At 40.3% G+C, this 12,891-nt stretch overlaps 1 protein-coding gene across 2 annotated transcripts; it reads right to left on the minus strand.

Moving 5' to 3' along the window:
* Positions 1-1,987: 1,987 nt before the first annotated feature.
* On the minus strand, positions 1,988-12,612 carry LOC133488794 (E3 ubiquitin-protein ligase RNF126-like). Of its 2 annotated transcripts, XR_009791744.1 has the most exons (10): positions 12,335-12,612; positions 10,515-10,573; positions 10,384-10,444; positions 10,070-10,311; positions 9,111-9,179; positions 8,975-9,044; positions 7,669-7,762; positions 7,416-7,531; positions 3,868-4,125; positions 1,988-3,771 (listed from the first exon to the last, which is right to left on the minus strand). XR_009791744.1 is itself a non-coding variant. In XM_061797137.1 (9 exons), exons 1-9 carry the CDS (start codon positions 12,407-12,409, stop codon positions 3,973-3,975), a joined length of 939 nt encoding a protein of 312 aa, XP_061653121.1. In that variant the 5' UTR covers positions 12,410-12,612; the 3' UTR covers positions 1,988-3,972. The 2 variants fall into 2 exon arrangements, 1 of the variants encoding a protein (XP_061653121.1); XM_061797137.1 differs by having other exon boundaries at positions 1,988-4,125.
* Between the last annotated feature and the right edge of the window lie 279 nt (positions 12,613-12,891).

Raw genomic sequence — 12,891 nt, forward strand, 5'->3', positions numbered from 1 at the left:
GTCAGATCAATTTGATTACTGCTGAGTCATGTAGTTCACTTTTTTCCTCTTCCTCTAGATCAGTGTTTCTCAAAATTTGTACACCAAGTATAACCAAACAAATCCGTAGTTCTTAATGTACCACTATAATCACCAACATTTTAATATAGTAGCGTGTTTTATTCCCAAAAAGTATATTTAATAATATTGTAAGCCACGGTAACATTATGCACACTTTTAACATTAACACTGGACTTAAATATAGTGGTGGAATTAAACTGTACTTAATGATTTTATTCAAATGTATCGCACAAAGATGATTCAAAAATACATATATATATATATATATATATATATGGCCTACAAAAAGGTCTCATTGCCATACATATATACATATATATATATATATATATATATATACACTCACACCTTGCTTGGCAATGAGACTTTTATGTAGGCAATCATTTAGGACTGAACCAGCTGATATTCATTTGCACTGACAAGAGGCTGGATTGCTGTTTGATTATTGATAGATTTTAGGTGTTGTCTTGGCTTTCCATGCCTTTTTGCACCTCTCTTTCTTCATGTGTTCAATACTTTTTTCCTGTGTCAGTTCACATTTTTACACACAACTTAATTTCTGAGCTTATTTGTTCTACTTTCTTTGTGCGTATGGATTACTTGGGTATATATACAGTGGGTACGGAAAGTATTCAGAACCCCTTACATTTTTCACTCTTTGTTATATTGCAGCAATTTGCTAAAATCATTTAAGTTAAATTTCCCCCCTCATTAATGTACACACAGCACCCCATATTGACAGAAAAAAACAGAATTGTTGATTTTTTTGCAGATTTATTAAAAAAGAAAAACTGAAATATCACGCAGTCATAAGTATTCAGACCCTTTGCTGTGACACTCATATTTAACTCGGGTGCTGTCCATTTCTTCTGATCATCTTTAAAATGGTTCTACACCTTCATTGGAGTCCAGCTGTGTTTGATTATACTGATTGGACTTGATGAGGAAAGCCACACCCCTGTCTATAGAAGACCTTACAGCTCACAGTGCATGTCAGAGCAAATGAGAATCATGAAGTCAAAGGAACTGCCTGAATAGCTCAGAGACAGAATTGTCACAAGGCACAGATCTGGCCAAGGTTACAAAAAAATATTTCTGCTGCACTTAAGGTTCTAGTATGGAAAAAATGCCTTACTTGTGCTACTAGTGGGCCTTATAGTACTACCACTAGGGCACATGCCTACTAGTTGTGCCTAGTAGTGTTATTAGTACAGTTTAGAAGTTTACTAGTAGGGTTTAACTCCATACTAATAAGACAAATGTGGCGCAAGTAGTGGAATAAAACATTAAGAACGTTAACTATTAAGACAGTCATTCTACTAGCGCACTGAATTGTCTTACTAGTGAGGACCTTAACCTATGTCGAGGGCCTATGGACCTTGAGCTGGATATCAAGGATATCGAATTAATGCTCAAACTGCTTTCCATTGGACATGACTTTTTTGCAAACTCGATCTGCTCTTTTACTTTCAAGGCATTTCGAGCATCCCTTTAATTAAGCACTTGAGCCGCATTTGATGTCATTACCTTAATTAGCTTAAGCTGCTCTTTATCAGTTTAATTCATCCTACTGAGCACTCTCCCTTGTTCCCTAATCGTGGGAAATGACCCAAAACGACACCCTTATAGAATCGTGCATGCATGTATATTGTCTGTTCGAATTCAATGTTTAATGGCAACATTTTTACCTTGGATGTTGCCACCTTGTCCTATATTAAAAGGTTGTTTTCAATGACAATGTCCCTGCATGTTTCGCTGTGATCCCTAAAGACTGTTTAGTGTCCTCTAGTGGGCTAACACAGGGAACACCATTACTGCAGCCAAGGTAACAATGATTTGATAATTTACTGTACTCCATGTGAGAAAAAAGAACACCATTGTACCAAAACACAAACCAAACAAAAGGAAACAACAGGTACAGTGAATGTATAATTCATTGTATATATTTTACTCATATATAGCTGCGAAATCACAAACACCATGCAATGTCCATTACAGTATTGTGTCCACATAGTTGTCAATTTATAATTTGTGGTAAATTCTAAATTACAGAATGTAGAACTTCACGCCTCCAAGGCACCTCAAATTGGTTTTACATAATACCACATTTAGTGAAAATCCTTATTACAGTGGTGCCTTGAGATAGACTAATTTATTGTGTGACCACGCTCATAACTCAAAACACTTGTATCTCTAATCATCTTATCCCATTGAAATGAACGGAAATGTCATTAATCCATTCCAGCCCCACCCCCCAAAAAACAACAAAAAATGTTGCAATGTGTATTTTAATGAGGAAAAACTGCACTCCATAATATTGTATTTAATAAAAACATCGTAATGACCGAATTAAATAGAATGAAAAACTAACCGTTTTTGTCACACTGCATCAATTGAATGACCATTGAGCTCATTCTGGTGTGCCCACCTTGGCCACCTGGGGGCAGTACAAGCCAGACGGATGGATATACTGTTCGATGAGACAGTTAACTCATCACAACCCATCAGTACGGCACTAATATTAATTATTCACAGATGATGAAATATATATGACTCAGTGTTGTTATACTGTCTGTGTACTTGTACTTGTCTGTTGCTACGCCGTTTCCATTCAATCCGTTGCCTAAAGGGCACCGCAACATAGATGGCATTAGAATTCAGATCGCGGACTGAAAGGAATACAATTCTCTGAGTTTAATGTTTAGCTTGAGAGTAAACTTCAATTGGGAGTGAGGCTCTTTTTTGAAGCGTTAACTGTGCACCTGAAAGCCACAATGACCTAGATACTATATGGCGCATTTCACATTGTGTCATTTGTCAAAATTAAAAGGGTTATTTTAAGATGAATAGCATTCTTATTATGGACCAGGCAAAACAAAGCCTAACTCGTACAAGTGAAAGGACAATACATCATATATGGTGTACCTTGAGATTTCATAATCTGGATTTTCCACACCCAAAATATAGTTACTGGTGATAGCCAATACTACTTACCAGTCTAAAAAGTTAGGAGCCTTTTACTGTATGTAGCCTAACATATGTTACTGGAGTTTTAACTGAATGAATCTTGCTAAATGTTTTCTTAATGACTTTATTGTGACTGTAAAAACATTAAATCACTAAATAAAAATACAATTAACACTTTTGGCTAGTTTCACAGAGGTAAGAAGATTCAATGATTTTTTTTTTTTGTTTGTTTGTTTTACATGCCCTATTAGTGGTGGCATAAGATCAATAAATACAAATGTTTTGATTTTTTTTTCCCTTTCCTCATTCATGATTTAAAAAAAATAATTTTAAAAACACAGCATAAATTCATCCAACAACCACCGAAATTGCACCACACACACTGGATCTGTTAAGATAACGCAAACTACTGAAATGCTTAAGAAAGAAAAAAAAAAACTGTTGTCTCATGAAAATACCAAACAGTGCAAAATTAAAAACAAATATAAACAAAATGTGCAAATAAATAAAAAAATCAGTCAGAAGCATACACAAGATTTGATCCATATCCTTTACATTGGCTCAGCGTTGTTCAGATAACTTGACACCTACCTACACATCTGCACCACCACAGGCAATGTTAAAAAAGAGCATGACTTTTAAATAGAAAAATGTGTCCCCAACGTTGTGGCAGATCCTACTTTTACGATTGTTTCAGTTCCCACGGATCCGTCAGGGCGATTAGTAGGCGAATGTCCTCAATTACTGCAACAGTAGCAAGAGTAGGATCCAGCCGACAGTCAGCAAAAGTGGAGGAATGATTAGTAATAAGACGTCTGAGAGAAATTCACCTCAACTTACATGTCCATAAGAATAAAGACTAGCAGCTGTGCTTGTGTCCGCTGTAGAGAAGACTCCTTGAGAGCTTGAGGTTTCCAGCTATGAAGTAAGGGTGACAGGGAGAATCTATGAGTTGCTGGAAGCATTCTCATTGCTTGGTGAGTTGGAAGAGGAAGAGGATGATGAGGAGGGAGAGAAGTTCATCCCTGATAAACCCGGTGGGTTTGTGGCTGTGTTCTGGCCGTTCAGACTCTTCCTGCACACGGGGCATGTATCATGCTATGGGGAAGAGAAAGAAACGAAACGTCACGTTATGCAACTGAAAGAAAGCGTGTTTTGGTGTACATTGTACCCCAGCATACTCGTAGCTCCCCCCCCCCCCCCCCTTTTTTTGTTTAATCTTTTTTGGAGGGGTAACAACCCCGCGACCAGGCCCAGTTCCTATCCCCCACTGTACTAGCTGTACAAATACTTTATACTGTAACTCTTATACCCCGCCACATACCGAGCGTTGTGACCGAACTGAACTGGACAATCGCAACAAAAATACTGGGGGGAACTCAGATGCGCACACCAGGCAATTGGCCCTTGCATATTTATTAAATCGTGACAATGGAAAAACTGCGACCCCCGGTGTTCTTTTGGGAAACAACCTTTGAGGTGCCACATATACGGCTCATCGCGTTTCTCGATTTGCAACTTCCTAGGTCCTCGCTCCGTTGTTTCCCACCAGGTAGTCCACCGAGGAGCGAGGCGGGAGGAGGTAGGAATGTTTGGGGGAATTGAGACGATCATTCGTCGATGAGGTCATTTCATGGAGACATCGAGAAAAAATGTCATTGACGTGTCACAAATGAGAACAGTCTGCATGGCTGAATTATTACTATCACCACAAATGTCCACATTATACTTTATATTTCAAGTGGAATTAAAATAAAGTCAAATATAATCAACATTGTTACTCTTCACAACTTTCCAGATGCAAAGATGATCGTGATTAGTCTATTCGTGCCCGTCTGCACCCTCAACCCCCACCCTCGCGCTTGCAGCACGTATTTTGGAGTGACTCGTAAATATATATGTACAAAGTGTTGATATCTTGATTATGTATTACGTTGAATGCAAAAACAGTGTAGAACCAAAAAAAACATTTTTATTTTCTTCATGTGGCCAGATGCATTTGACAAAATGACAGCCTAATTACTACAAGCATTAGTAATAGGTGGTTGGCTAGCCGTAGTAACAATAAGCCAGTGTATTTAAGTCATTTTGGTATCAAATAGTGCCCAAAAGAGAACAGACACTGAGTAAAAATATGTATATTGAAATTTAAATACTCAAAAGAATGACAAAAACAGAAGATTAACTATTTCATTTGAAGTTCTGCTACATTTATGATACTGCTGGTGCACAGCCATTCCCATACGTCACCATAGGGGATCTTTAAGACTTTCGCATAGAGAACATCAGACTTCCATCTATTTAAGATAGCCCGTGGAAGCTCCTTGATGCTCGATGCTCGCACCTCGATGCGCGTTTGACACAATTAAGACGCTCCTTAATATGGCGGGATGAGAACAATACCCGGGTCATTTTCAACGCTCTCAGGAGCAAGGAGCTAGGAACGTTGCAATTGATAGACTTGAGATCAGCCCATTGTTAGCCTAAATTGCCCAAGTCATTTTTTAACATGTTTGGAAACAACAACAAACAACAATTTCGACAAAAAAGGAGAGTCCAGCTTCAACCTTTGCAAAGTACCCTAGCTCCATTAACAGGCTGTTAGCTCCATTCATCAAGGGCACTTGTGCATTTCCGTAACAGAGACAATCCACACACACATGCACGGACCGACTGGATGTCACTTTGTACCCAGAAACTTAACGTTGTGAAAGTATTTTGGCGACAGAGACTCTCCGCGCTTTGCTTTTTAGCCATGAGTAGATAGTTGTGCATCATGATTGTGCTGTTAAAACACTTGATTTGTTTTCTTTGTCTCTCATTAAAAAAAATAATAAACAGTTAAGATGTTAAAAACAGTTTCCGTATACCATGCTAAAGGTGTACAATTTATACCAAGAGTTGTATCAAAAAGTCTGCCATCACAAAGATAAATTTTGTTATCAAAAATGTTTATTTCAATTTGCAGTAGTGAGGCCCCGGGGGTGGATGAGATTCGCCCAGAGTTCCTAAAGGCTCTGGATGTTGTGGGGTTGTCCTGGTTGACACGCCTTTACAACATCACGTGGACATCGGGGACAGCGCCTCTGGATTGGCAGACTGGGGTGGTGGTCCCCCTTTTTAAGAAGCGGGACCGGAGGGTGTGTTCCAACTAGAGGGAGATCACACTCCTCAGCCTCCCTGGTAAGGTCTATTCAGGGGTGCTGGACAGGAGGGTCCGTCGGGAAGTTGAATCTCAGATCCAGGAGGAGCAGTGTGGTTTTTGTCCTGGCCGTGGTACAGTGGACCGGCTCTACACCCTCGGCAGAGTTCTCGAGGGTGCATGGGAGTTCGCCCAACCAACCAGTCCACATCTGTTTTGTGGACTTGGGGAAGGCGTTCGACCATGTCCCTCGTGGAGCCCTGTGGGGGGTGCTTCGGGAGTATGGGGTACCGAACCACATGATATGGGCTGTTCGGTCCCTGTACAACCGGAGTCAGAGTTTGGTCCGCATTGGCGGAGCAGTTCGCAGCCGAGTGTGAAGCGGCTGGGATGAGAATCAGCACCCCCAAATCTGAGACCATGGTCCTCAGTCGGAAAAGGGTGGCGTGCCCTCTCCAGGTCGGGGATGAGATCCTGCCCCAAGGGAGGAGTTCAAGTATCTTGGGGTCTTGTTCACGAGTGAGGGAAGAATTGAACGGGAGATCGACAGGCGGCTCGGTGCAGCGTCTGCAGTGATGCAGACTTTGTATCGGTCCGTTGTGGTAAAGAAGGAGCTAAGTCGAAAGGCGAAGATCTCAATTTACCGGTCGATCTATGTTCCTACACTCACCTATGGTCACGAGCTCTGGGTTGTGACCAAAAGAACAAGATCCCGGATACAAGCGGCCAAAATGAGTTTCCTCCGCAGGGTGTCCGGGCTCTCCCTTAGAGATAGGGTGAGAAGCTCTGTCATCCGGGAGGATCTGAGAGTACAGTCGCTGCTCCTCCACATCGAGAGGAGCCAGACGAGGTGGCTGGGGCATCTGATTCGGATGCCTCCCTGACGCATCCCTGGTGAGGTGTTCCGTGCACGTCCCACCAGGAGGAGTCCTCGGGGACGACCCAGGACACGCTGGAGAGACTACGTCTTTCGGCTGGCCTAGGAACGCCTCGGGATCCCCCCGGAAGAGCTGGATGAAGTGGCTGGGGAGAGGGAATTCTGGGCGTCCCTGCTAAAGCTACTGGCCCTGCGACCCGACCTCGGATAAGCGGTAGAAAATGGATGGATGGATGGATGGAAGCACTCCACTGCATAATACTGAGGTAGTTCAAATATTTTGAGATTTTTTTTTTTTCTTCCTGAAATGACACTGTGTGATTGTAAAGTTGTACCTAATGAAGTATCCAGTAAGTAAAGGTGTAGTACCTGTTCAAGCCAGGGGACTATACAGTCATTGTGAAACAAATGATTGCATGGCAGCTGTCTGACGCTCTCCTCGAAACTGTAGTCTTCTTTGCACACGGGACACTCTAAACCTGCGCCTGCACAAATAAAACAACAACTCATTATGTTTGGGTAAGATTTCAGCACAAACAACTAAGCACGACCTAAAACTGTGTGCCATATGTTAAAATGTTTTTATTATCAACTCTTTCAATGTTTTTGTTTTAAAACTTACCCACATGTTCTTTTGTGATGGAGACTGTGGGCAAACCCTTTATCCTTTCTCTATCCGCTGGAGGAGGACCCGTGTTTTCAAACTGGTTGAGTAGCTACAAGTGACACAAGTCAGAATTGAAATAAAGCAATCATACTTGTAGCGCTTCATCATATCGTTGAGAGATTTTTCTACACTGTACTTCGACCTGATGTTTCTAGCTACAGTGGTGCCTTGACTTATGAGTTTAATTTGTTCAGTGACCACACGCTTAACTCAAATCATCTTTCCCTATTGAAATGAATGGGAATGCCACTAATCCATTCCAGCCCCACAAAAAAGTTGTTTGTTAGAAAACTTGGGCTCCACAGAATTTTCCTTTATAAAAAAAAAAAAAAAAAAACTAATAACATTAAATAGAATGTAAATAATTACCGGTAGTCAGTTTGGGCGTGCCTTGCCCACCAGGGGGCAGTTTAATTCAGACTACATAATACATGAAGAGTTTCACAACCAAGTGACTCAGTAAGCTGCAGTAATATTAGTTGTTTTTCAAACAGGATAAAGAATATACTGTATACCTGCAAGTATTGTTATATTGTCTTTCTGCTTGTGTTCCCACCCCATTTGTGTTCATATATCAGTTAGTGAAAGGGTTATTACTACCGCAACATCAATGCTAGTTTTGTTAGCCCTGTATGGCGTTTTCCATTGAGTGTTAGCATTAAGCTAGCTGACTTTCGTAAGTTATATAGTTTGGTTAAATACATGTGTAATACTCTTTGTTTTATGTTTAAACCTCAACTGAGAATGGCAATAAACAGTTTGAACTTGGCCTTGTTCACTTTCTACTGCTTGTTGTGAAGTTCACTGCCACCAGTTAGACCTCGTAACTCAAACTTTACTCACAACTCAACTAAGAAAAAGGGAAAAAAAAAAAAAAAATCAGCCAAGTGACGGTCAAAACTTGTCGGGTCACTCGTAAGTCGAGATACCACTGTTTTCCCCCAAAATAGTACCCGTCCCTGTAAATCTGCGCCCCAACTAGTTGTCAGGTCCATGAACTGCTTAAAATAAATAAATGCCTCCGTCAAACAGATGTCTCCCTTTTCCCATTAGGGTGAAGAAAACAAGTGTGATTATTTTATTTCATGGATGTTATTGTTCTTACACTGAAATTAAAAACTGCTTAGCCCATCTACTGCTAACTCCCTTGCTAACCAAAACAGCAGCACCTAGTGACACAAAGTCTGGGGAGTAAATAAGTTCCCCGATTGAGATAGCTAACCAGACTTAATGAATGTAGAACAAAAGATGCTTGTTATACCTGTGTTATGATGGCATCCAGTCCATTGGCTCCCCACGCATAGTCCATTGGGTTAGAATGAAGTACACCCCTGCAAGAGTTATTAACCAGTTAACATGATTTACACAACAAAAAGAAGTGAAAAGCAGTTACTCACCATGGTCCCATTCCAATATTCGGCATGGCTGTTGGTGCTATGATCCCATTCACAAGCTGTTGGATAATTCTGTATTAACAATAGTAAAAAAATACAAACTTGAGCTTGACATTTGCCTTGTAGCAACAATAATGTGTTTACACAAGCACTTATCGTTAACTACAACTAAAATATCACATCACACAATAGAGGCACAACAACTAATTGATTAATTGACAACTAATCGGTTATCAAATTAATTGACAACTATTTTGAGAATCAAGTAATCATTTAGAGACCTTGTTTAACTTATAATTATCCAAAACCTTGGATTTTCAGCCTTTTTACAGAACATATTCGGTGATTTCTGTAAACAAAAGAATGATAAAATGTTTGCCTATTTTCTGACGTTACGGACCAAACCAGTAACTTAATAATAATAATAAATGTATGTTTGTGAATTTTCTGCCCCATCAATTTGAAATAATGTCCTGTTTTTTTTTTTTAATAAAGCGATGAACATTATAAAAACAATTTTTAATCCCATTCATCAATTAATTGAAAAAAATAATCGACAGTTTAATCCATCCATCCATTTTCTTTACCGCGTATCCTCAGTAGGGTCGCGGGCATGCTGGAGCCTATCCCAGCTATCTTTGGGCGAGAGGCGGGGTACACCCTGAACCTGTCGCCAGCCAATCGCAGGGCGCATATAAACACACTCACATTCACACCTACGGGCAATTTAGAGTCTTCAATCAACCTACCACGCATGTTTTTGTGATGTGGGAGGAAACCGGAGCACCCGGAGAAAACCTACGCAGGCACGGGGAGAACATGGAAACTCCACACAGGCGGGGACGGGATTTGAACCCCGGTGCTCACCAATCGTCTACCGTGCCGCCCGACAGATGAATCGATTATCAAAAATAATTGTTAGTTGCAGCCATAAACAATAGACTTGAATAATAATCATTCACCCCTCTAACGTGGGAACTCCTTCATGGCGTGTACCCTGTCGCTGAGCCGCATGTCGACCCCGTGGTTGCTGCACACCATATCGTTGCTGCGACGGCATTTCTTGTTCCCGCTGAATTTCGGTGTCTCTGTTATCTTCTGTGGGTAGCCAAGTTCTGAGTTCAAAATTTTCATTGAAAATTCCCACAGTGAATGGACTGTACCCAGTAGGAAAAGTGAACAAGTGCTGGTGATTCATGGTGGGCTGGAAAAGACAAGATTGACAAAAGTGAGGGTTTAAGAGCGCAAAATTCCTGAACTGATGGCTTCAACTGACCTGACTGGGGGTCTGTGTCTGATCAGTTGCGGAGGATGTAGATGGGGAGCTATCGTCGCTTCTGTTTGAAAAGAGCAAACTTCATTAAATACTCCCATAGAGCAACAACATTTCATCATTTTTCCTTATACCTTCTTTCATCAGGCAATTCCTCAATAAATCCAGAATCACAGCGTGGACAGGTGAAGTCCTTTAGATATTCACACAAACATGAATGGCACATTAGTAAAATACTCACATTAATACACTATAACAAAGAGCACTATGGGATCAGAACATTGCAGAAAAATATTTAGACAACAATATATAAAATATTTACGATAAGTTGTTTCAAAATGCTGCCACTCGCCTCCTAACTGGAATACGTAACAGGAGGCACATAATTTCTATTCTGGCCTATTCTGGATGCACTTTAGAGTTTATTTTAATATTCTTTTATTTGTTTTCAAATCGCTTGATTGTAGTGCCCCGCTGTACCTCTCTGAGCTCTTCCATCACTACACTTCTACCCGATGCCTCAGGTCAGCTGACCAGCTGCTCCTGGAGGTACCAAAGTCTAAGCAGAAGCTGAGAGGGGATGGCGCTTTTTCTATTGCTGGTCCAAAACTATGGAATGACCTCCCTGTGCACATTAGACACGCTCCCTCACTTTCCATTTTTGCAACTCATCTTCAAACTCTGTTTTTATTCCCTGGCTTACAAAACAGCATGAGACTCTACCGTTGTCTAAGTGCTTATTTGTTGTTAGCTTTGTTATTGTTTTTAATTTTGTTTGATTTTTATTTATGTACAGCGCTTTGTTTCAGTTGCTGCTTATTTTAGTGCTCTCTCTTAAGTGCTCTAGAAATAAAACAGAGTTTTTCCCAGTTGAGACACACATGACAGCGATGGGCGATACCACACTTTTGGGATTTGATACTGATAATTTTTCTTGCAATATCATTGATACCGATAATTTGTTTCCCCCTCAGTCAAAGGATTATTATACCTACAGGCAAATCAAATGACAAATGGCTGTGTTGCAGTCACACTTTTAACATCACATCTCAAGTTTGCTTGTCACGTGACAAGGACAACCGCAAAACGTGTACGGGGGTGTATCGACACATAGTAATTGAAGAAATCTAAAACAGCTGAACATGATCCATGCAGTCCCAATTCTTATTTGTTATTAACGATCAACACGGCCACCTCTACTACATGATGCTGGAGAAACACCATTTTGTTTCCTTATAAGACTGGTACGCAGAAAATGACAGTAATGATTGATTTGATACACAGAAAACGAACAGGCACTGAATAAGCAAATCTAACATGCACTATGAATAATACAATCACGACAACAGTTATTGAACATAGGAGATTAAACATACATATGTTATTTTAGTGACACAAATGATACATGATAACAATTATGTGGGATTTTTTTATCTTTTTTTGTATTGAAGGAAGAAATGTCATTGTTGTGTCCTTTTGTTCTATGCTCGATGTGTTTGTTTGTGCAGTGTCCCCCTTAAATCCACTAAAGATTTTCAAGTCAGGTCAAGACAAATGACACTACTTATAACAGACCATTCAATTCCAACAAACACTACAGAATATTACAGTAATAACTTAAGAGTATAGCTTTATTTCTCATATAGGCATTGAACGATGGTAACCTTTTTGAGCACAGACCGACACAGTTCAGTGGTGCAGCCACAAATGTATTGCTATAAAGAGAATGGCTTATCTGTTTATTGCGCGATTTTAATGTGCATGCATTGGTTAACCAAGTTTCACACCTACAACTACACACTTGCTAGTTAACGAGCGGGGGTAATCGATCGGTAGCGACGTAACTAGCTGTTCCGCCACACAAATATGCACTTAAACACATTACCATCACACCATTCGTCAAGTCAACAGATAAACTGCTGCGTTGTTTTTTTTTTTTGTGCTTTTGCCTTACCGGTAAACGCGGGCTTATCTCTGCTGAACAGCGGTGGCAGAAAAACCGGCAGGACGGTAAGGAAGCCTCAGCCATTTCTCCACGGAAGTGAACGAACACCCTAGCAGGCTTTTATTAAACGATCGCGAGAACTGGCTCGCGAACGTAAGAACGCAGACTTGACCTTTTCACAAGCGAAGAATGAGCGTTGAAGGCGAGTATAAACGAACGAACTAGTGTACGTGCTGCCATTTACTATGAAAACTGACGACATAGCGCAATGCATTCTGGGATAGCTAGCAAAACAGCCAGAGGCGTCGCCTATAAAACGGAAGAGGCAAGTACACATCCGGTTCCCAAAATAATTAGAAGCTATTTAATAATAATAATAATAATAATAATAATCCTCATCATCTTCATGTCAAATGTAGTCCAATGTAAAAAACGAGAACCAAAACGGCAAAACAAAAATAACAATAGTAATATATCTATATATATATATATATCTTTTTTTTATATATATATAGGAAGTACACATCTTGGTATTTTAGATCTCCCCTTGTAAAATACTAACTCGT

The sequence above is a fragment of the Phyllopteryx taeniolatus genome, chromosome 14 (assembly GCF_024500385.1).
Source record: "Phyllopteryx taeniolatus isolate TA_2022b chromosome 14, UOR_Ptae_1.2, whole genome shotgun sequence".
In the NCBI taxonomy this organism is placed as follows: Eukaryota; Metazoa; Chordata; class Actinopteri; order Syngnathiformes; family Syngnathidae; genus Phyllopteryx; species Phyllopteryx taeniolatus.